This window comes from Cyprinus carpio, chromosome B3 (assembly GCF_018340385.1).
Source record: "Cyprinus carpio isolate SPL01 chromosome B3, ASM1834038v1, whole genome shotgun sequence".
Taxonomy (NCBI): Eukaryota; Metazoa; Chordata; class Actinopteri; order Cypriniformes; family Cyprinidae; genus Cyprinus; species Cyprinus carpio.
The window spans coordinates 36,959,747-36,985,029 of record NC_056599.1 but is presented as its reverse complement, the minus strand read 5'-3'; the positions used below and the strand labels follow the sequence as shown (position 1 = coordinate 36,985,029).

The following is a 25,283-nucleotide window of genomic DNA, read 5'->3' as shown; positions in this document are numbered from 1 at the left end:
AGACAGAGAGACAGACAGACATTCAATCAGATAGACAGACAGACAGACAGACAGACAGACAGAGACAGACATTCAGATCAGACATAGACAGATAGACAGACAGACAGACAGACAGACAGACATACAATCAGATAGACAGAGAGACAGACAGACAATCAGACAGATAGACAGACAGACAGATAGACAGACAGACAGACAGAGACAGACAATCAGATAGACAGACAGACAGACAGACAGACAGATAGATAGATAGATAGATAGACAGACAGACAAACAGACAGATAGAGACAGACAATCAGATAGATAGACAGAGAGACAGACAGACAATCAGATAGCTAGACAGACTGATAGATAGATAGATAGATAGATAGATAGATAGATAGATAGATAGATAGATAGATAGATAGATAGACAATCAGATAGACAGACAGACAGACAGACAGACAGATAGATAGATAGACAGACGGACAGATAGAGACAGACAATCAGATTGACAGTCAGACAGACAGACAGACAATCAGATAGATAGATAGATAGATAGATAGACAGACAGACAGACAGAGACAGACAGACAATCAGAGAGACAGACAGCCATACAATCTGATAGACAGACAGACAATCAGAGAGACAGACAGACAAACATACATACATACAATCAGATAGACAGAGAGACAGACAGACAATCAGACAGATAGACAGACAGACAGACAGAAACAGACAGATAGATAGATAGGTAGAGATAGATAGACAGACATAGATAGACAGACAGATAGAGATAGAGATAGACAGACAGATAGATAGATAGAGATAGATAGACAGACAGACAGAGAGACAGACAGACAGACAGACAGACAGACAGATAGGTAGATAGATAGACAGACAGATAGAGATAGATAGACAGACAGATAGATGGACAGACAGACAGACAGATATAGATAGAGATAGATAGACAGACAGACAGACAGACAGACAGATAGATAGATAGATAGATAGATAGATAGATAGATAGATAGACAGACAGACAGACAGACAGACAGACAGACAGACAGACAGACAGACAGACAGACAGAGATAGATAGACAGACAGATAGATAAAGTATTCAGGCAAATTATAAATCAGACAGAGAGAATGGCAGAATGACAGACAGAATCTCACCTGCAGTCGCACGTTAAACATCATGGAGGTGATAACATAGAGGTAAGGGAATCTGATTCTGAGTCTCCAGGCGAGATCAAAGAAGATGAGCAGAGTCCTGCTGAGCCCCTTAGAAAACACCCAGTACGAGCCGGACACACGCAGCACTAACTGCGACAGTCCCGCCATAAGAGAGCGCTTCACTGACCTCTCTCACACACGACACACGAGCCTGTGTTACTGTAAGCATTTACCGAGCAGATGAACTCAATCTCCACCCTGTTGTTATTATTATTCTGACTAGTAGGAAAGATGGACTCATGACCGGTTGTCATCAACTTGTACTTCCTGTCAACGTCAAAATAAGTGCACTGCTTCCTAGGAACACAGAAGGATAAGAAAGCAGATCAGCTTAGCCTTATTTAATTCCCCCCACATGAATGTTAAATAATTAAGGGAGCAAACGCTAATGAATTAAAACAAGTGGGAGCCTCTTGTAAGCGAACCGGATCATTAGACTTATTAATTCGGGAATCAAACAACAATGGTCACGCCCTTGCCTTGTTTTGATTCACTAAAAAGAACCGACTCAAAAGAATCATTCAATAATCTGACTACACTGATTCTGTTGGACGCTGCAGATTCTGAATGAACAGAAGTGTTTTTATGCCAAAATGTTTTAATTCTGTAAATCTGAGTTGCACCTATGTGACATTTAATAAAAGGGAAATATTTTTATGTACAATTTTTACTGAGCAGTTTTTGATCGGATTTTTTCTTTCTAATTAGAAAAAAAAGAGATACAAACCTAGGCCAAATAGTTTCAAGCTTCTGTGTTTTCTCAGGAAAATAAGTTATCAGAATAGTAATACTAGAATAGCAATTTTGCCTTCTTTTTGAGCACTATGTCACGTGTATTGTTTAGTCATTTCAAACCAATTTTCCTTTTGAATAGACTGTGGCATGTCTTATCATAATGCATATTATTTAATGAATCTGCTACTTCTATTGGCTAAATTTAGCATACATAAATGTAAATATGAGGAAATAAGTCTTTGTTTTTAGTTTTAAAAGCAGAGGTTCAAGAATTCCTAAACATGCCAAGTTTGAAAAACAAAAAGCTGTAAAATGTGTTTGCATTTGTAAACATTGCCATGTTTTATTTAACTTTATCTTCTGATTTTGTTTTGTTTATCCAAATGTGTTTGTACCCCTGGCTGTATTTGTAATCCTTTAAAACAAAATAAATAAATAAAACGAAACAAAACAAGTGCAGGGAAGGATGGGCGCTAGCTGTAGAACTTTTATTCTGTAGGGAACCGAGCGGAAGTGCGCTTGTAAATCTGTTGGAATCGCTTCCTGTCTTGGGTGGTGGCCTCAAACTTTCTTACTCGACTTCATTCCTCTGTGTGGGAATGAGAGAAGGAAGAAAACTAGTTGTATAAAAGCGAAATACCGTGCAGCTGAAGAAGTGTTGTTGTGAACGACGTCGTTTGTTTGACTAATCTTGATACATTTCTCGCGGAGGGAAAGTAAATATCGAGTTAAAGTCATGCAGGCCATCAAGTGTGTGGTCGTCGGGGACGGGTGAGTAACTTGAATGTCTCTACGGTCTGCGACTCGCTACTGACATTTTCTCACCCTAAACACGACCGGGCTCAATTTGTTTCACTGGCGGTGTCTCAAAGCCGAGTAACCGCAACATTAAACAGCTTTTTGGCGTCATAGACGCGCGTGAGCTTCAACGTGACGTCACGCGCATTATCTGAGGCACGGAGTGCACGTGACGTCAAAACTAGGCTCTGATGGTCAAATTAACTAACTAGAAACACTCGTGTGATGCCAAAAGAGTGGCTTACAGGCAGCTCCCTAGGTGTTAAAGTGGCCCTATAATGGATTTTTGAAAATTACCTTCCATGCGGCGTGAAACACAGCTCTAAGTGAATGAAAACATCCTGCAAAGTTTTAAATCTGAAAGTGCACCTTGTATAAAGTTATTATCTCTCAAAGCAAAACAAAAAACAAAGCAGCACTGCGCTTACAAACGCTGCTTTATCAGGCATTACAGGCTCATAATGAAATGAAAATTAGACCTATCACCGCAGATTAGCGTCACGCAAAGGAGGGGTTTAGAAAAATTAATCATTGAGCGAATCGTCTGGGAGTCGTTGAGCAAGTAAGGTAAAAATAAATGCCTATTATAAGACAATGAAAGTGTTTTTTTGACCTTGTATGCATGTCAACCTGTTGTTGGGGACTCCCAAAACCAAAAAATATGAACCCTTTATTACCCATAATGGGGCACTTTAAGACAACAGCTCCATTATAGGGCCCATAATGATGATGTAACTGACCCTCAAACAAACAGTTTAACATGTATGGAGACTAAAGCCCATATTTATGTCTTTAGCGTTTTTATAAACAACACATAGGGCATCTGCATTCAAAACATACCGTGGTACTACCATGGTTTTGTGGCTGTGGTGCCATAACAATACAATGGCTTGTACCATGGTACGGCATTCATACGTTTCTTGGAGTGACGTTCAGTCCAGTATTATGATATCATCACTGTACCATAGTATCACCACAGCCGATGATATCATAAAAACACATTTCATTCGTCCATGTGTTTCTTTCCACATCATTTCTCAGATCTTAAGAGTTCTTTGTATTGGAGTTGTTTAGCCAAGTTAATGATTGCAATATTAACGCTTATCTGAGTCACCTAAATATGAGTTTCTTATTGACTTGCCAAGTGTACACACACAGTCTTAAGTGCTGCCTTCAACATATTCATTAGATTTCAGTAGAAATCAGCTCTGCCGGTGATCAAGAAACATCCATACATCATACACAGAATGTGAATTTATGATTGTTTTAGCAGACCGAGATAACTTCAAGCTTCAGTAGGTTACAGTAAGGTAACTGGACTTTGATCTGTACTTTATAATAAATAGACTGAATCCGTCAGGCGTTGCTCAATCTTTCATAGCTTTAGCTGAGTTTGTATGCTGTACTTGATCATCCAGACAATTAAAGTATTTTTATGGCTGTCAGTAGATTAACTCTATAATGTCTACTATTTGATACCTCCTAAATTATTAACATGATCAAAACTTGGCTAGAAATAACCAGTTGTAAGACCTTTTAGGCAAACGATTGACATTCAAGTTGTAACACGTGCTTTTGCTGTGAAATATATAATGTACACATAACAATAACTTTTATATTTTTGTAATATTTCAAGATGAACATTTACTGGACTGATGCAACTTTTACTTGATCATCCTTGCATACTTTTTCAGAAAAACCATGTTAAAATTGCACTTCATGCTTTTGAGATTCTAAGCATTAAATAATCTTTCTAAGACATGTTATTGTGAGATACAGAGTGAAAACTGATATTTATATACATTTTTTTTTATTTGTTTTGTATGTTTTTATAAAGTTATCATTGATTTAAGTTATTATTTATCAGAATTTTATTTTCAGTTCAATAAACGGTTCCATCTAAAAAAGTAAAAAATAAAAATAGATTTTCTGACTTATTTCATGTAACATGACGGTTAAAATATTTAATCACAATATTTTTTATAGTTATGTTAATGGACACTTAGTTTTAAGAAAAGAAAATGAAACGTTATATTTGTAGATGACACTTGATACATGTACATGACAGCACATTTGTATAATTTTTGTTTTTTAAATTTGCTATTGTTATTAAACAGTCAATAAAGAAAAAAGGTTACCAAATGTAACGCAGGCCTCTTATTATTTGCCTGCCGATGAAAATTAAAATTGTTTTCAGGAAGCAAACCGCTCTTTCTGGAAATCTCAGCCCTTAAGTGCTAGTCATATGAGAACTGTTTTGACAGAGTGACTTCACCAGACCAGTTTTTCAGTGGTTCTGCTTACTGATATTATCTTGTAGCATGCCATGTGTTTCTGGTGATGTGTTTATCTTCTTCATTCCAGAGCTGTGGGTAAAACATGCCTGCTGATCAGCTACACAACCAATGCCTTTCCTGGAGAATACATCCCCACAGTGTGAGTACCTCCGCTTTGTGCACTTTACAAAGTTTATAATGCAACAGTGAATATTAAGTTATTATTGTGGATTAGCTTAAAGCTTCCTCTAGGAAAGGCTGTCCATTTCAGCATAGAAAATTATGATTCGGCCATTCATAATCATGTTTTCCAGAGAGATGTGCAATAAAGTATTCAGTGTGAACATTTAAACGAATCACTGGATTGGAAACTTCCGCTGGACTGTGATTTTCACAAAGCTGAAACAGTCTCTTGCCTTTCAATTGACAGATTTGATAATTACTCTGCAAATGTGATGGTGGATGGGAAACCAGTGAACCTGGGTCTCTGGGATACAGCAGGACAGGAGGACTATGACAGACTTCGTCCCCTGTCGTACCCTCAAACGGTAAGAACCGCAGTGTTTCTTTACCAACCATTTTACAAATAAAAAAACTTCTAAAATGGCTTACTGTATACATGAAATACATGAAACTTTCCATGCAAGTGGACAGAAATCATGTTTGTCCACTTGAAAAGTTAAGGTCTCAGTTATCCTTCTCTTCTTGCTATTGTTTTTTTGTAGCTCACCTTTAGGCTGCCTGCCACTAAAATTGTTATGGCATGTTTACAGTACTACCTTTTGAATGATCTTTGAGGTCGCAATGAATGATTAGCTTTACATTTGCAATACATACAGCCATACATGCTTAGACTATGAACTAAAAGTGACTATATATAGTGACTAATAGTGTCTCTGTAGTCAACAGGGTTTGCACTATAACCATTAGTCATGGATTAATTTTCTCCTGTCTGTTTTTCTGAATATAATTGTATATTATCATTATACATTGTCACTTTTAAACAACAGCTTTTCTTTAGATAACATTGCTGGTAGACAAGCAAAACTATGAGCCACGGCATAAAATGCTGCAGAGTGGATGTGGAAATAGTGGAAATGGCACCTGTAACTCATCATAAATGCCTTTGTCCCACAGGACGTGTTTCTCATCTGCTTCTCCCTTGTGAGCCCAGCCTCTTTTGAGAATGTTCGTGCAAAGGTAAGTACTTTTCAGAGTAGAATGTAGAACCAAGGTAGCAGATATTATTAGAGCTTTATCTTGAAAGAACACAGTGCATGCAGGACTGAAACCGCATGTCTATTTCTTACTTGTGTTGGTTGTTTTGGTCATTTTGAAATGCGTTGTGTGTTCAGTGGTATCCAGAAGTGAGACACCACTGTCCAAACACTCCAATCATCCTGGTAGGAACCAAGCTTGATCTGAGAGATGACAAGGACACCATTGAGAAGCTGAAGGAGAAGAAGCTCACCCCCATCACCTACCCTCAAGGCCTGGCCATGGCCAAAGAGATCGGTAGGTGGAACCAGTTTATTATTACTTTTATATAGATTAAGTAAGTGAAACTAAAGAGATGGAACAACAACAAAATACTGATAGTGCACAAAAAAACCGATGCCCACATTGACAAGCACCTGTGTTAGAGGTTATGAGATCGCTTTTTTATTAAGTGTACGCTACACAAGCTTTACACTGTGCAAGTGCACAGAGTTATAAATGTTCCACTTTACTCTGTCATAAAAACACATAAATAGTGTCTGCATTACTAAGCTTTCTGATTGGAATTCAGTATTTTCTCACACATATCATGTTAAAAATGGAATGGTTTGGGCTAAAAAGCTCTTGTCTTTTTATTTGGTAGGGGCTGTCAAGTATCTGGAGTGCTCAGCGCTCACGCAGCGCGGCCTTAAGACGGTGTTTGACGAGGCCATCCGGGCCGTGCTCTGCCCTCCCCCTGTCAAGAAGAGGAAGAGGAAATGCCTGCTGCTCTAGAGTTCTGAGGAAAGATTGCTGTGATCCAAACTGTATTTCTAAGGGGAGAAGTTAGAAATGAAACCATGTTTTTATTTTTCACTTCCTCCATTGTAATTACCAGTACAACTTTATACCGTCACAACACTTTTATCAATATTATCAATAGTTAAAAAATCGACCCCCAACCCATCTCCCTTAGACAGACACACACTATTGGACGACCTGCGGCCTTTGACTAATGGATATTAACTTTTAGATGGTTAACAATGTCCTGAAGTTGGTTCCTTCCATTGAGAACCCGTAATGTTTGTTTACAGTCTCTGTTTGAAAGATCTTGCCAAATAGCACTACATTAGGATGGGGCGGCCCTGCATACACCACATTTGTTGCTTTTTACCCCCTCAAGGTCTGCAGCCATTTGGTAAACCAGAACTAACTGTTGGCTACTGTGAAGCAAATGTGATGTCTTGTGGTTTAACACTTTTTTTTTTTTTGAAAGCGATGCAGTGAAGTCAGCTTACCTCACACTTGAAACATGAGGTTCTGTTAATGGAAGGAGGAGGTGTCCGAACAGATTTTTATACTTCTTCATTATGAGGTTATGTGAACACTATTTGCCATTTGTTTTGAGGGGGGTTATACTGTAATTTAAGGCCACACTAATTATGCACAAAAACATGTCCAAGCCACATTTCACTCATACATTTTTAGAAAACATCATATTTTGCATTAAAAGAATGAAGCCTGTTTTTAGGACCATTTTCATCAATTAAATCTCCCTTATTAGAATAGATATTTTCTGAAGTATTTTTGTATTGAAGTAATAATATATCTCAATTCAAAACACACACACACACACACACACACACACATATATATATATATATATATATATATATATATATATATATAATGATCCTAAAAATAGGCTTTATTTTTAATCAAAGTATTATCTCCATCTTTCTTTTAAGGTGAAACATGGCCAGGAAATTTGTGTTTCGTTAGTCCCAGTATGTCAAGAGGTCTCACAATACCTGTATTGATACCTCCAAATATTTCCAGTCCCCAAATATCAGCGTCCTGCTTAGATCTTCAACAACAGCTTATCAAAGTATCTAATGGATCACATGGGACATTTAGTGTCAATCTTAATTTAGCGGTATATGAACACCTTGATGCTCTTTGGGCATTTATAATACACCCTCTACATCTACATATATATATTTTTGTTAACACATTTTTAGAAACTTTATTCTTTTTGACACTTTTTACATTTGCTAATGTTACAAAAAGCAACAGACTACTGTCAGCGTGTACACTACAGGAATTAGTTTGTGTGAAGTAAATCTTCTCGATGCGGTTTATTCCCCTTATCGTTAATCACTTTTAACTAACATTTTACTTCTTACTGTCCTAGTAATAATGTAACTGTCAAATGTGTTTATTTCCTGAAATCGATTGTTTGTCTTATTGATTCGAACAGCACATCATTTACAAGGTATTCTGACATTTAACACGATTGCATACTTACTTGAACTGTCCTGAGGCACAAATACAGAATGTGCGTCATTTGTGATCACCCTATTGAGCGATTTCTATCTGCAGTTATAGCCAGATTGTAACCCTGTTTTTAGGGGTATTCATGATGTCACTTGTTTTACAGAGATAATAAAATACAATAAATTTAGATTAAACCCTAAAACTGTTTTGTTTCATTTATACCCCTTATGAAGCCCCGCCCCTTTCAAAGCTGCATTCGTCTTCTGTCTTCCTATTTGTATTTCCACTTGACCAGCAAATTACTGGTTAAAGTGATACTCCACACCAAAATGAAAATTTTGTCAATCACATACCCCCATGTTGTTCCAAACCCGTAAAAGCTCCGTATGCTCTTCTGTATCATCCGCGCCACAAGGATGCGCTGTTTTTTCAAATCAAAGCTAAATACACAGAGAAACAGCACATCCTTGTGGCGTGGCTGATACAGAAGAGCATACGCAGCATACGGTGATATGAAGAGACACAGACGAGACTGTTGACAAAGGAATTGTTGAATAAAATCATTATTTTTGTTTTCTCCACTTACAAAAAGTGTTCCCATCGCTTCATATAACCCAGATTGCATGTCTGATGGCAGATGGCGTATTCTGACAATGACTTTAACACCTTTCCTGGACCTTGACACTGTTATTTATTTGGCAGTCTATGGGACAGTCTCAAGCCTCCAGGTTGGAGTATCCCTTTAAGTCTAGAAGAGATACAGCTACTGGGCATGCGCACATCAATATAGCCTAAATTCACACTGAACAAAGATAATTACTCTATTTACATAATTGTAAGGGGTAGGTTTAGGGTTGGGTTAGGTGTAGACATTGTTTTATCAATCTAATAGGTAGAAAATTAATGTATTGTTGGTTTCCGTCAACAGTGATGCTATAGACCGCTACTGCAAAAACAGAGGTTCAGAGACTAAATTCTTGAAGGGGTTAGTTCACCCAAAAAAGTAAAGTTCTGTCATTAATTACTCACCCTTCATGTTGTTCCAAAGCCGTAAGACCTTCGTTCATCTTCAGAACACAAATTAAGATATTTTTCATGAAATCTGAGAGCTCTCTGTCCCTCCATAGACCGCAATGATATTAGCACGATCAACACACAGAAACGTAGTAAGGACATCAGTAAAATGGTCCATGTGACATCAGGGGTTCAACTGTAATTTACTGAAGCTACGAGAATACTTTTTGTGCGCAAAGATGATAATAATAACAAAACTTATTCAGCAGTTCTTCTCCCTTAGTTACTGTCTTCCATCATTTTGGAGAGTACCCCAGAATGTAATCAGCATTGTTTACGTACTTTGATTACATTTTGGGGTACTCTCTAAAATGGTAGAAGACGGTAAATTGGGGGAGAAAATTTCTTTATTATTGTTTTCTTTGTGCTCAAAAAGTATTCTCGTAGCTTCAGTAAATTACAGTTGAACCCCTGATGTCCTTACTACGTTTCTGTGCGTTGATCGTGGTAATTTCATTTCTGTCTATGGAGGGTCAGAGAGCTCTCAGATTCTATCAAAAATATCTTAATTTGTGTTCCGAAGATGAACAAAGGCCTGGAACGACATGAGGGTGAGTAATTAATGACAGAATTTTCATTTTTGGGTGAACTATCTCTTTAAGATGGCTGCACAGTTGTTTCTCTGGCACATAAGGTTGATAGGTTGGATATGAAAAAGTGAAAGGATTTTATGGTGAAATAAAAACAAAACAATACGAACAACCCGTTTAACCTAAATAATGTGACACTGCTTAATAAAACTGCATATTCAATTACCTAAATAATGTGACACTGCTTAATAAAATTGAATTTTTAATTAAATGGGTGTGTGTGTTAAGTAAATTTACCGTGGTAACTGGCACTCAGTTCTGGACACAATTGTTTGTAAGCCAATCACTTAAGCTGTAAATGCCACATGACTGGCACCAGCAACATGAGAACAAACAGTCTCAAACCCTTAATTAATGGCTGTCCTGAGTGTTAGCGAAGAATCTGACACTGAAGTGAAGTTTGGCAGCCTTTTATTAACTATATTGTGCACAATTGATTCTGCTGTTTGTAACCAAAAGAATATGGCAATAAATACATTACACATTTCAGTTGTGTACAGTTCAAGTCGAGTGAGTGGAGCTGTTAGTTGACGTTTCCGTCCACGTATCGCAACAATGTCCCTGATGTTGTCTGAATGCTACAAATAGATATAAACAAGATCACATTTCAGACATTAGACCTTGTCCTCACAATTACAACTCAAATCTACTCAACGATACAGCAGTCTTACCATTCCACTAACTCTGCTCCGATTATATCATGAATGTGATACTTCATCTGGAACTTGACCTGCGAAGTTGTGCGGCGTCCCTCCAATTCAGTCTGGAGGATTTCACTGTATTTGGATTTCTTAACCATGCCGAGAACAGCTTTGCGTCCTGTTAGAAACAAAGCCCAGATATTGACCCGTACCACCACTGCATGCGTCTCTAATGTTAAAAACCTACCCTTAATGAAGTACTTAATGAATTTGCCAGAGTTTGGGATTGAAAGCCACCAGCTCCCCGCATCCCTCACAGTGAGCACGCCTGATTTCACCAGCTGCCTGCATCCAAAAGCATCTTCAAATAAGCGACAGAGACAGTGAAAAACACATGAACCTTTGTGTCCTCATCCTTACGTTATCTCGGAGTCTGTAAATAGGAACTCTTTGAGCATCTTTTCCTTGTTGAAACTCAAATCGGAGCAGCTGGGAATTAGTTTGGTCAGAAATTTCTCTACAGTTCCCAGCGTTCCTCTGCCAGCTTCCCCCTGCAGGACTTTGGCTCTGTAATCTTCTGCAAACACCAAAGCGAAGGCCTCGGAGTCGAACCCCAGCTGGAACATCAACAGCTCGCCGGTTTCCCTCAACTCATTCTGACGAGGAAAAGAGAAGACCAGAGCTTCGGAATGCATTAAGGTTATTATTATAAAATGACTTTGCACACTATCCCAAGTTGAACATTTATTACAATCTGATCTTACCACCTGCTTGTCCACTGAGGTTTTGTCATTGTGTAAACTGTAGAGCTGGTGTTTTAAGACCACTGGTGGGAGGCTGTCGTTGAAGAGTTTGCGTGAAAACAGTGTCACGAGGTACTGCAAGCTTGACCTGATATCTGCTGAACAAACACCATACAGCATGGGTATCCTCGAACACAATGTGCATACTAGCCATCCTAAATTCTGTGTGATATTAGTCATTTTCAATACTGTTTAGGGCAGATAGTATGCACATTGGGATGTAGTAACATATTGTAGTGTAGTATTTTAAGCCTGTATTGTGTAGCATGTGTATAGTAATGCATATTAATATATTTACATGCTTTAGGGTCTTGAAATGATAATTACTGACGTACAGACTTATATACTGATAATTGCACTTAATGTGGTAAAGACTAAACATTAGCTTTGTGTTGGTTTACTGTATTTTTGTTTAATCCTTTTTTTATAACAAAACGGTGTTTTTTTTTAATATTTTTTTTTTATGATAAAGTAGTTGGGGTATAATAACGTGAAGAAAAAAAACAAACAACAACAAAATGTCTACTTGATTACAGATAAGAAATAAGGTCTTACCTTGACTTTCTCCGGTAACACTGTCAGCTGCACATCTGCGTCTCTTCGTTAAACAGAAGGTGTCTGCGATTAAGGCTCTTTTTCTGTTCATTTCTTACTGATTTTAAACACTGCCACTTCTTTATTTAACTGTTTTCCTCATGTAAGTTACCTAGCGTGTATGCTAGCTGAGAACAGCGCGAATTGTTTATATACTTAACATTTCCCTGCCGAAGTGACACAGAAACACAGTTTTTATTTTCAGAAATATATTTTTAACTCGTTTAACTCCTGAGTTTAAATGTTTGTTCACCGTTCATTAACGGCACAACAGCTGACTTCGACTCTTCTTCTTCTTCGTTGCTTTCAGGATGAACGGAACGCATCGGCTGCTCTCTGGCGGACGGTCTGCACTGAAACAACACTCCAGCGCCGTTCAAGAGGAAGGACGTCTGTTGTCATCTAAAAATGCAGATCTACAACATGGGAAATTGCTAGTTATTGCTCTGTTTTTATGTGTATAGGCCTAGAAGGGGGGTTTAAAACAACTTATGCAACCTACTTGGTGCCAAACCTGTCCTCCGCCTGGGGCAAAGTGAGCCAGCACTTTTGACAACACTCTCACATTGATATTGTGGGTTCCCATGCATCCATCCGTTTCCTAAACTGCTTGTCCTCTGTAGGGTCACAGGGACATAAGCGCCACCCCTCTGTAGCAAATGTTGGGCCCCTGTAACAGAACTGAGGGGTGGGCCAACTTCCCCCTCACCTGTCCCACCAGGCTAAAGTGTCTAAATGCCATATTTTTAAATTAATATTTTAAATACTAAACAGACTGTTTTATTTTTATGATTTAGAACTTTTTATTTGCAAGAGTCTACATAGTAGCAGGTAAATTAACATCATAAACAATACCTGCAGGAATGACCCGTCATAGACTTCACTACTACACTACTGTATTAATTTGTGATAACATAGCAAGAACTATGGGAACACACCCATTTTAATTATATTATTTAACTATCTGAAAATAATAATAATAAAAAACAAGGTTAACTGTTAATGCTATAAATAATGATAAGTATATAATATATTAAAACATCAGCATGTATCATTTAAATATATTTATCAGTTAAAAGTGAAAGTGACATGACATACAGCCAAGTACGGTGACCCATACTCAGAATTTGTGCTCTGCATTTAACCCATCCAAAGTGCACACACACAGCAGTGAACACACACACACCGTGAATACACACCCGGAGCAGTGGGCAGCCATTTATGCTGCGGCGCCCAGGGAGCAGTTGGGGGTTTGGTGCCTTGCTCAAGGGCACCTCAGTCGTGGTATTACCGGCCCGAGACTCAAACCCACAACCTTAGGGTTAGGAGTCAAACTCTCTAACCATTAGGCCACGACTTCACCTATTGCATTAAAAAGATTAAGTGAAAAGTAATTAGGTTAATAATATCAACATAACATTAATATTTTAAAGGGATAGTTCACCCCCCCAAAAAATAAAATAAAAAAAATCTGTCACTATTTACTCATTATTTCAAACCTGTGTAGGTTTCTTTTTTCTGTTGAACACAAAAGAAGATATTCTGAAGAATATGGGTAACCAAACAGTTGCTGGTCCCCACTGACTTACATAGTATGAAAAAAAATACTATGGAAGTCAATGGGGACCATCAACATCAACCTTTTTGGTCAAACTATCACTTCAAATCAACAAAGCTTGGTCATTCATAGTATTCCGTGCCATTTGAGTCCCCATGACATAATGTGGCATATTTTGTGTAAAAATGGGTTAATACTTGTTTCTGAATGCTAATCTTACAAAGTTACTGCCCCTCTACAACCAAACACAATAAATATCTGCTTAAAAATGTATTAAAAATAATTACTCTTATTTTAGTGCAAGTGGGCTAAAATGCCATGTCCCCAAGTAAGCTTGCATAACTTTTTTTTATTTATACATTTTTAATGCTTAAAGTCTTAAAAAGATGTAGTGTCCCTGAATTGAATGTCCCCCCTGTTACTCTGATAAAAAGTCCCTCTGAATACGGCCCTTGAATGTTTCTCTAATAACATGATTCTCAGGAAGTAGAACACTTTTTGGTGGAAAACTATCTACAAGAAACAGAGTAATTAACAATCTTCACCCTTTTTTTCAGTTGTTTTATTTTTTTTTTTATAATGATTCACTAATATGGTAAAGCATAACATGTCCACTCTGTTATGCTTATTTCTAATGGAAACTAATAATTTAGAAAATATGGTTAATAAGCAGGTTAAAAATCTTCCTCGGTGATCACTATGCACTAGCTTGTTGTTTATCACATGAGTAGCAATAGCTGACTTTAGCATAAAATGTCCCTCCTGTTACTGTCCACCCTGTTACTGTTTTGCACTGTAACAGGGTAGACATATTGTAACATTTGGTGTAAAAAAATTACATAACTCTTTAAAGCATGTATCGGTACTTATAATTAATTTATTATGCATTTAAAAGAAAGAGTTGCTTAAACAGTATGCATGTAATTGTCAGGAAATGGCACTGTTGTCTGAAGAAAAGCAGCGACACTACAGGGCTCGTTGTGATGCACACCCTGAAAGAAGGCAGATATATGTTTATAAAGTGTGCATGTAATTGTCAGGAATTGGCACGGATATAAAGTTGGAAGAGAATAAAGGATGGAAGAAAAAAAGAAAGTTTTAGAACTCAGCTTTGTTGATTAGGTAGAAACTGAAATAAATGATCTTGGCTTTGCCATTACAATGTTTGTGTGTCTCTGAGTTGTGTGTTCGTGTCTATGTGCTGTGTGTATGTTTGTGGTGTGTGTGTGTGTAAATAAATGATCTTGACTTTGCCATTACAATGTTTGTGTGTCTCTAGGTATAGTAATAACAGTAAAGTTTCATCTTGTGGGGACATTTATTTGGTTCCCTAGAGGAAAACAACTTATACTCTAAGTTATACAGAATGAAGTGTTTTGAAAACCTAAAGTAACTGTAGTTTTGTGTGAGGGGTAGGTTTAGGTGTAGTGTTAGTGTTATGGATATAGAAAATAAAATTTGCACAGCATGAACCCATAACAATAGGAATATTAGTATGTGGGTGCGTGCATGTGTGTGTGTGTGTGTGTGTGTGATGTGTGTGTGAGAGAGAGAGCAAAATAATATGTTCTCTAAAACTATATACTTTCAATAGTAAAATACAATGATAAACCTATTTTGTAGCCTAATAAATGAATAGCATAACAAATGAGATCTTATTATAATAGTTATAAGAACAACTTACTTTAATGTGATAATAGGCCTTATATCTTATACATTTTATATACAGAACCATTTATCTGTTGTAGTGATTGTAAATTGTGACAATATGCTTCCTGTATTTGGCAACATGTTGAAATATACTGTTGTTTAGTGGTGTGATGTCCACCCTGTTATGTCCCGTCCACCCTGTTACCTCAGTGTTTTTGTGATATTACTAAAATAAGTTCAACAAATGCTTTGCATATATTTGTGGTTACTTGCAGGGAATTAAATGGTAAAATGAAATAAGTTAAAACGGTTCCAAAATTCCATTTCAATTTATTTTTATTCTTAAAGAAATGTGTTGAAATTACGCTGTCTCAAAAATACAATAACTTTTTTCAAGATAATGGCAGATTATGAACACTTTGTTAAAATACATTTGCTGACTAAAGAGAGGGACATTTTAGCTCTTAGAAAATGTAAATATTACAATAACTGTGCATTCAAAACACTTGTTAATTGAGATGAGAATGTCCTGTAACAGGGTGAACATTTGGTCCGTGCACGTCTAAGGAATTTCATGAAAAATTATTAAAGAATAATATCCTGAGCTGGACCAATATATTTTTCTTATAGTGTAACAAGCCCTTTTTCAGATAAAATGATTACATTATGGAGAAAAAAAAAAATATGGAAAGTTGCCAAGCTGAAATGGCACCGAATAGAAAGAATGTATATAGGTATTTGACTCAGTTATATCAATTAGGGAGTATTCCAATTTTATGTATCTTTTATTTTTGTTGTTGGCACCAAAATTGGGATTGTTCATTTATTTAAAATCCCACACTGATATAATTATAAATAATACAATATAAAAATACACAAAGATCCACCAACTTAGAGATTCAGGAAACAGCCCGTATGCATGGCCAGTTCATCACAGGGCCAACACACACATACACACACATTCACTCAACCACTACATGCTGGATTTACAGTTTATTATCCAAACTCTTCAGTGCCCCCCCAGGCTTGTGTTGTGTTTTGTTCCCCATGTGCTCCCTGTATCCCAGTGTTTATTTCCTTATTTGGTCATGTTTCCTGTGCCTGTCATTTTGTTTATTTGATTCCACCTGTGTTTCCTTGTTATGTTGATTTCATTCCAGGTGTTCCCCGTCTGTTGTCATTGATCCCAGGTGTGTCTCGTCTCCCCCTCGTCTTGTCTGGTGTATTTAAAGTGTTGCCCGTCCCTAGTTCTCTATCCGCTGTTGAACGTCATTTATCAGTTCCTTTGTTTGTATCGCCTTGAGGGTATGAGTTAAAATCATTCTTCTGTATTCTCCTGGATCTTCTCGTTCCTTTTCCAAGTGAAACGTGACAACACCTAAACCTACCCCTCACAGAAAACTACTGGCAATTTTTTAATTTCATAAACCCCCCCCCACTTTCTTTTTTTCTTTTCTTAAGCCTTCTGTTTTACGGGGACACACGAAGTGTCCTCATAAACCATGTTTACATTGTAGTACCCATGTCATTATACACATTTGTGTCCTCATAAACCATATATACTGTACCAGTACACATAATTGCTGTTAATAGTGTTAATCGTCTGTTTGTTTACGTCTTTTATTGATTTTTCTGAACGTTTCTGCCGTATGCACATTAACAGACAGTCATCACTGATAAGCTACTACTAAATATTGTAGAAACTTAATTTTCTGTAAAGTTGCTTTGCAATGATTTGTATCGTAAAAAGTGCTATACAAATAAACTTGAAGTACACACACTCCTGTGAACTGCAGCTCACCTGTCCTGCATTGTTTTGGATTGTGGGGGAAACTGGAGACCTGGAGGAAACTTATTGTGGGTTTGCTATTAGTAATTAGTGAAACTCTTAATTCATCACAAATATAATGAATATGTCAGGCTGGTATGATAGATAAATATGATAGAACTGCCTTGTCCTATAGGACTATATAAAGTGAGGACATCCCTTTATTAAAGTGTTGTCTCTCTCTACACCATCAAACATAATTAAAACCCTAGTGAAAGAGTTTGTGCAGTGATTGTTTTCATGTATGGCCTCCTGTGCTTTTGTCAGCCGTAGAATGGCCTCCTGTTTGACTGTCCCAGCAAGTAATTAGTGCTCTGTTGTGATGTTTAACAATAAACTGAATGCTGAGATCTCACTAAATCTCATCTGTAGTCCTAGTAACAGACAAGCTATAGACACAAAATATAGGATCAAATTTAAAAGACATAGATGGTTTGGATATAAGCTGGGTGTATTTTGTTTGTCTTGCGTAACAACAAAGAGCTGCGACCCTTTAAAAGAGCCAAATGATCCTTGTTTCCCTCAAAATCTATAAACAGCCACAAGTGAAGTTTGTGGAATCTGACCTGGGAGTTTGCTAGCAAAGGTAAACCTTTATCAGTTTTACATTCTTAAAAAAAGATATATGCAAGTAAAAGAAGGTGTAATTGCTTATTTGTATTTATTTATTTATTTGTTTGCTTGTAGGAACTGAAATGGTTCTTCCACAGAGGATTTCATTGTTTCTCCTCCTCTGCTCATCTCCACCAGGTAAACTATTTCTCCAGTTGTAGTAAATACACTTTCTCATGTAATTGTAATGCTGCGTGATTATGATTATTTTCATGCAGATAAACGAGCCTTGCCAAAAGGTTGAGCTTGATTTTTATAGATGAATGCAATGTGGAGTCAGAGTCCAATATTTTAGATCCCTTAATCCAACTACCTTACTAACTATTAATAAGCAGCAAATTAGGAGTTTATTGAGGCAAAAGTCAAAGTTAATAGTTAGTTAGTAGTGAGAACTTGTCCCCAAACTAAAGTGTGACCATTCATGGTGTTACTTTGTAATTGCCTGTGAAATGTGCTTAATTTGTATCATAACTGACTATTTCATGTAGTTTATAACGTTCATTTGGTCCTGTAGTGTTTGTTGGTGGTATTTCCAATTCCACCGAGGCTCCCTGTGATCGTCGCTGTCTGGCAAATGCTCGGGTTAAGAAAGAACTGTTCAGTGCGCCACAGAATGATAACTGTACCATCATGGTGAACATCACTTCAATACAATATGAGACACTGTCTTTCGTAAGTGCCACTTTTGTCTTATTGATTATATTCTATGTAAAAAAAACAAGTGTTATTTATTGTTTTCTATTTTAAAACATGTTTTAGGATACAAAGGGCATGGAAATGAGCAGCCGTATCAAGATAAACATGGTGAGTAGACAAAATACAATTATTTGGTTTGGTACAGTAATTGTCACATGTAAACATTCAATTATCTGAATACTATTAAATATTCTACAGTATGAAATTAATAGCACATGAGCTAGAGTGCTGTTGTACTGAATTTTAGAACAGCAAAGGCTGTGCTGATATCCAGTACAACGTCATTATTGTGAGTGTGATATTTCTTATTTTCAGCAATTCTATTAACAAGAATAATATCTTATAGAGTAACTGACTGTGCATTTATCCCACTTGTTACACAGCTACTTAAAATGTAAAAATAAATAAATAATTATTTCATTTAAATCATTTTGTGTTGAGAAGCACAGCTATTTTGGAAAATCAGTTATTCTGTTTAGTGTAGTTTAGTGTCAGTGTTACATGTAAATACCATGCAATATTCAGAATTTGCAAAACAAAATGAGAAGCTGTAACACTTTAGTATAGGGACCAATTGTCACTATTAACTACCTGCTTTTTAGCATGCATATTATTAACATATTGAGTGTTTATTAGTACTTATAAAGCATTTATTCTGTATGACCATATTCTACATCTCTAATCCTACCCAAAACCTAAACTTAACAACTACCTTACTATTAATAAGCAACAAATTAGGAGTTTACTGAGGGAAAATTCATGGTTAATGGTTTGTTAATAGCAAGATTTGGACCTTAAAATGAAGACAGAAGTGGTTTCTTTCACTAAAATTGTCCCAAAATTCAAACTTTATTCTAATAATCACCACAAATAGAAAGTAAAGAATGCATTTCTTCTATTTTCTGCCTCACAGGAATGGAAGGATCCTGATCTTGGATGGCTCCAAGAGAAATCTAGATTTCCAACAATTGTTATGCCAGTTGATAAAATCTGGATTCCTCGGATAGTTTTGGACAACGCGTGAGTCTCAAGACTGATGCTGAGTTATGGCATTTATTACTTATTTATTCTGATGTTGGTAAGATGTTGAAATCTCCCTCTGTTTGAACTCAGAATAGAAACGACCATGGAGCCGTACACCAATGATGTACAGGTGAGGCGGGATGGTACTGTGAGCCATGCGGTTGTTTATTTCACGACGGTGAGCTGTCAAATCAACCTCTTTACCTACCCCTTTGTGGCTGGTTCGTGCCCTGTGGCCATGAATGGATGGAGCCAGAAAAGTAAGACTGAAATCACAAGAATATTTGTTCAACAGATTATGACCATTTGGAATATTTCGACTTATATTATGCAAACATTATAAATGAACTGTGCCTGCTGATAGCACATAGCACATAGAGTTTTGTGAATATGGTCTATGATAGCCTTGTTTACTTGGAAATGAGACGTGTTTGCTTTGAAAAGAATGACAATGACTTCATTTAAATATTTCATTGCCTGATTAAGGTGAATTCCAGCAACTGTTTAGTGAACTGGCTCTGTGGAAGTTATATTTGAATAACTTGAATATGTCCTCTTGTTTGTTTGATCCAGCTTGCGCGCTCAATTTCCAGATCGCTGATAATGTGACTTTGGTTGGCGGCAGTGGAGGAGAGTGGCTGACTACTTCCGTGAACAAAACTGTGGATAAATCAAATCGTGTTTATCTCCAAGTAAATAAATGATCCACTCTTAAACTTCTGATCAAGAGTACTGAGTTTAGAGAGCTTGTTACTTGTAACCCTCTAGACAAATGGTCCATTGTACAACCATATACACAGAACTCAAGAAATTGATGATTTTAATGTAATGGTTTACAACTCAGGGGCCAGGACCCACTTACATTAATATATTATTATTATTATTAGTATTAGATTAAAATAATCCAACTATTGTGGGTAATGAAGTGTTCATATTTTGGTTTTGGGAGTCCCCAACAATAGGCTGACATGCATGTAAGGTCCAAAAACACTTTCATTGTCTTATAATATGCATTTATTTTTATCTTTTTTGCTCAACGACTCTGATTCGATTCACTCAATGATTCATTTTTCCAAACCCCTCCTTTGCGTGACGCTAATCTGCGGTGATTGGAGGATTGGTCTCATTTTCATTTCATCACGAGCCTGTAATGCCTGATAAAGCAGTGTTTGTGTAACTTTATACATGGTGCACTTTCAGATTTAAAACTTTGCAGGATGTTTTCATGCACTTAGAGCTGTGTTACACACTGCATGAAAGGTAATTGTCAAAAATCCATAATAGGGGCATTTTAAAAATGCTAATAAAAACAAAGCATCAGGATGTGAATTGAAATTATAGTTTTTTTTATATATATAATTTTAATACTGTTTTTACTGAATAACAGTCATACTTTATTTTAAGGACTAATTCTTACTATTTATTATTAACTATGACTTTTGCCAATAAACTCATAATTTGGTGCTTATTAATAGTTAGTAAGGTAGTTGTTTAGGATTAAGGGGTCAGGAATATGGTAATATTGGTAATATTAATGCAGATTATGTGCTTTTTAAGTAGAAATAAAAAGCCAATATATATGCAATGTAATATGCTAATTAACTAAAGTGTTAAAAAAGGCTGAATTTGGTAACTTACTGCCTGAGACATGCAGCAACTTCCTCTGAATCTCCCTCCCTGACCGTGTAAATGAAGTTTACACAGAAACTAGTCTGAAAAATCAGCAATTGATTCTAGTCTAAGAAAACAGACAGTAATTTTAATATCTTGTCATGTGATTGAGGTAACACTTTAGAATAGGGAACAAATAAGCACTATTAATTATGACTTTTAATAAACTCCTAATTTGCTGCTTATTAATAGTTAGTAAGGTAGTTGTTAGTTTAGGTGTGGGGTAGGATTAAGGAATCTAAAATATGGTTGTGCAGAATAAGGCATTAATATGTGCTTCATAAGTATAATAACAGCCAATATGCTAGTGCTAATAAGCAACTAGTTAATAGCGAGAATAGGTATAAAGCGATTTAATTTGTGAGTTAGGGAAATAAACCATAATTGTTTAATAATGACTCGCGTTTGATCTTTGAACAGGTCGCTCTGTCGATTAACCCCTTCAGTGCTGTTGTGACCCTGATCCTGCCCAGCGGACTGATACTGCTGGCTGACCTGGTGAGCTTCGCTCTTCCATTCGAAGGAGGAGAGCGCAACTCTTTTAAGGTCACTTTGGTCCTGAGCTTCACCATGTTCCTCCTCATCCTCAGTGATCACCTGCCTAACAGTGGCGACTGCAGCCCCCTCCTCCGTAAGTGAATGAAAAGAGAGAGAAAAATATGTGCTCCATTTTGACGGACACTTGGTGGTATGCAGTTTTACTGTGCTGATGTAAAGTGATTCGGACTGTACTTTTGACAGTGTTTAGTCTGTATATTAAATTGTATTAGGATCTAATATTGTTAAACCTTATGAGAAATCCTACAGAAAAGGGCTCAGGCAGTCGAGAAAATATTATTGTGGAAAATGTCTGTCGGCTTTAGTAGATGTCTGTTTTGGGGAGTTCAGATCCTCTCTTTCCCGCTATATTTGCACACTGTATGTATAAGGAAAAAATGTTTATACTCCCAACATACATTTAGGACAGGCTTTTAATATAGAAAATAAGTAGTCAAAATCACTAGCATCAGATCATCATGCACAATAATAAGTTGATGGCATTTTCCCTGTTTTCTCCTCTAAAGACTACCACTTCAGCTTCTGTCTGGTGTGTTTGGTCTTGAGTATGCTGGCCTCCATAGTGCTGACACGTCTGTCTGTAGACGACAGCTTCTTGGTGTGCAGACGCTCCTCCAAAGTTCATCCATCAAATAGCACGGAAACAAATGACGGCCTGGATCAGGAGAAAGGTATGAGATGATGAGAAACACAGGTTGGCTTTTATAGCCTTTGCTTCAAGTATGAAACCAACAAAAAAAGTGCAACTGTGTAGGTAATAAATGTCTTTCAACAGTAATGCTTTTTCATATCCTGCCCTAAAGTTAACATCTAAATGCAATTCACAATGTATTTAAAAAACAAAAATGTAGACCAGGACTTTTTATCCATCAGGCATCCATATACACAAATGTACTTGATCATGACAAAATCATGTTTCAGTGGTGCAACTGTTTGATGAATTTGATTGAATAAATGATTTGGTCTGCATCAACAGATACGGGTGTGATTACAACAATGTCTGGTGATCTGGCTTCAGAGAAGACTTCACTCTTGAAAATAGTGAACTTTTTGGAGACCGTGAATGAAAAAGAAAAGGAGGATCAGAGTAAAGTGGCATTTGCGTACCTCTTAGACAAATTCTGCTTTGGCTTTTTCATAATCATCTACATACTTTATGGCATAATTATTATTTCTATCACCCGAACAGACATTTGTAAGGTTAATAATCTAGACTTCTGGGATGAATCGCAGCAAGAAGATGTCTACTATGACTACTCATACATATACTCATACTCAGACTCAGACTCATACTCAGACTCATACTCAGACTCATACTCAGACTCAAACACAAACACATAGTCACTTTCTCTGCACTGTTGTTTCTCAGATTAGCACTGTTTTTTCTTTTTTTCTTTCCTAATTGGTGCATATAATCTGTAGCAAACTCTGCAACATAACGACTGAATAGTGTACAGGCCATCAAATACTGATTTATCCATATTTATAAGAATATCAACAAAATCTTGGGAATCAATACGAAACAAAATACAAAATAACTTGTAATTCTCTTATTAAATTAAGTCTTATTAAATGTACAATCTTTCAGCATGCTATTAAGATTAAAAAGCATTTTACTTGTATTAAACCACTATATTGTCAAAGGGATTTTCATAGCATTAATTATAACAACAAATAGAAATGTTATTTTAATCAAAACTGAACTTTTTGCAGTTATATTTCTTTGTTTTTTTGTTAGTTTATATGTGTTTATGTATTTTTAAAAGAGGCATTATTTATGTTTGAATTAGAATTTTTGTTTTTTGAGTTTAATGTTTTCACCAGTTGTGTCATTCTATGCTTGTATTTTATTTTGTTCTCCGGGGAAAAACTGCACTAGTGTTTTTTTTTTTTTTTTTGTTTGGATTGACTGGTGTTTTTTTTACCTTTTGAGTTTTAGTATTTTTGGGTTTGTTGTATACCCTTCAATAAAGATCTGCACTTGGATCCTCAGCCTTCATGTCTCTGAGCAGATCATGACAGATTGCCTCAATAAACCCCTAATTTGCTGCTTATTAATAGTTAGTAAGGTAGCTGTTAAGTTAGGTTTGTGCAGTTGCTATATGACAGTTTAGGTAATGTAAGTTGATGTGTGGTGTGGCTGCTAAATTGTAACTCATTCTGGATTAGCTCCTAAGATTTTTACTACTTGTGGCTACTAGAGATCCAAAGTGCACCACTGCTGAATCTGCAAAGCCACAGAATAATATTAATGATGGTGATGACATTTAGTTATGCAGCTAATTCATTGATAGTGAGGCTATGACTGATAGAGGTCAATGGGCAAATTTGCCCAGGACACTGGACTTGCACCCCAGTTTTAAATTATGAATAGGATAGTATGAAGCAGTATGATTCTGTACTTCCAGGGATCAAACAAACATTTAAATAGTGTCAGACTAGACATTTGGTATTTAACCTGACAATAAGCACATGGTTTGTAGTAATATTTAAATAAAATTTAATGTAGCTGACCCCCAGGGAAAACTAACAATTGTTCTCCATCCAGCTGTCCAGATTAAGTGCACTATTATTGTCTTTGTTAACATAAGGAACATCTAAAACCTCGGGGGGAAAGAGTTTGCAAATTTGGATCGACTCTTCTGAATGTTCTGCATATATTTCCTTTGTGAACGTGTTTGTGCATGTAAATTGGTGTTTTGTTTGGCTGTGAGGCAAATAAAGTGCCTGGAGGTAGATGACACTGAGCTGGAAACAGCTTTTGTACTTATAGCCTTATGTTTTGATTTTGTGTTTTATTAGATTTTGAGGCTTATAATGATGTTTATGAATGAAGTTTATGCAATTTCATGTGGGATGAAATTTAATATGTGCTGGCTCTATTTTGTTTGTCCTACTGTACATAACCCCAAAGGCTCAATGCCTTTAAAAAGTCAAGTGATGCTTGTTCATATAATCCATAAACGGTGACAACTGAAGGTGAAATTTTCATTAATTTGCTCATGATGACTTGCAAAGGTAAGTTTATCTGTCTTTTTTTATGTTTCTTAAGCTACTGTGGTAAGGAGTGTTTTTGATATTTTAGTTTATTAGAATTTTTTTGTGTGTGTGTTTGTAGGAACTGAAATGGTTCTTCGACACAAGATTTCATTGTCATTCCTCATCCTTTCAAATCTGATTGGTAAACACTTTCTCAAGCTGCAGTGAATACCATTACAGTTACATACAGTTGAAATCATTAGTTAAAATTTTACAATTCACTGATAAGAGCCATGGATTCTCAAATGTTTTTCCGATTTTTCCCTTAATTAAAAGTAATGTTTCTAATATGTTTATCTGGTTAACAGTTTTGGCAGATTCATGTGACAGTCGATGTCTGGCAAATTCTATAATTGCCAAGAAACTGATAAGTGCACCACACGGCGATAACTGTTCTGTCATAGTTAACATCACTTCAATGCAATACGAGACACTGTCATTTGTAAG

The 25,283-nt window shown here is 36.5% G+C and overlaps 3 protein-coding genes across 5 annotated transcripts; 2 read left to right on the top strand and 1 right to left on the bottom strand.

The window, feature by feature from the left end:
* Window positions 1–2,462: 2,462 nt before the first annotated feature.
* On the top strand, window positions 2,463–7,493 carry LOC109078082 (ras-related C3 botulinum toxin substrate 1). Its single transcript, XM_019093400.2, has 6 exons — window positions 2,463–2,722; window positions 5,114–5,185; window positions 5,456–5,573; window positions 6,163–6,225; window positions 6,381–6,540; window positions 6,887–7,493. The coding sequence occupies exons 1-6, from the start codon at window positions 2,688–2,690 to the stop codon at window positions 7,015–7,017; spliced, it is 579 nt and encodes a 192-aa protein (XP_018948945.1). The 5' UTR covers window positions 2,463–2,687; the 3' UTR covers window positions 7,018–7,493.
* Window positions 7,494–10,557: 3,064 nt separating this feature from the next.
* On the bottom strand, window positions 10,558–12,573 carry LOC109078087 (serine/threonine-protein kinase 19). Of its 2 annotated transcripts, none has more exons than XM_019093404.2 (6): window positions 12,163–12,573; window positions 11,569–11,705; window positions 11,225–11,460; window positions 11,052–11,149; window positions 10,835–10,982; window positions 10,558–10,741 (listed from the first exon to the last, which is right to left on the bottom strand). In XM_019093404.2, the coding sequence occupies exons 1-6, from the start codon at window positions 12,251–12,253 to the stop codon at window positions 10,687–10,689; spliced, it is 765 nt and encodes a 254-aa protein (XP_018948949.1). In that variant the 5' UTR covers window positions 12,254–12,573; the 3' UTR covers window positions 10,558–10,686. The 2 variants fall into 2 exon arrangements, with proteins under 2 accessions (XP_018948949.1, XP_018948950.1); XM_019093405.2 differs by having other exon boundaries at window positions 11,569–11,702; window positions 12,163–12,570.
* A 4,516-nt stretch (window positions 12,574–17,089) lies between these two features.
* Window positions 17,090–23,473, top strand: LOC109078068 (5-hydroxytryptamine receptor 3A-like). Of its 2 annotated transcripts, XM_042721482.1 has the most exons (10): window positions 17,090–17,823; window positions 17,925–17,987; window positions 18,364–18,521; window positions 18,609–18,653; window positions 19,459–19,565; window positions 19,659–19,828; window positions 20,142–20,260; window positions 21,660–21,870; window positions 22,304–22,468; window positions 22,774–23,473. In XM_042721482.1, exons 2-10 carry the CDS (start codon window positions 17,933–17,935, stop codon window positions 23,136–23,138), a joined length of 1,395 nt encoding a protein of 464 aa, XP_042577416.1. In that variant the 5' UTR covers window positions 17,090–17,823; window positions 17,925–17,932; the 3' UTR covers window positions 23,139–23,473. The 2 variants fall into 2 exon arrangements, with proteins under 2 accessions (XP_042577416.1, XP_042577417.1); XM_042721483.1 differs by having other exon boundaries at window positions 17,813–17,987.
* The last annotated feature ends 1,810 nt before the right edge of the window (window positions 23,474–25,283 follow it).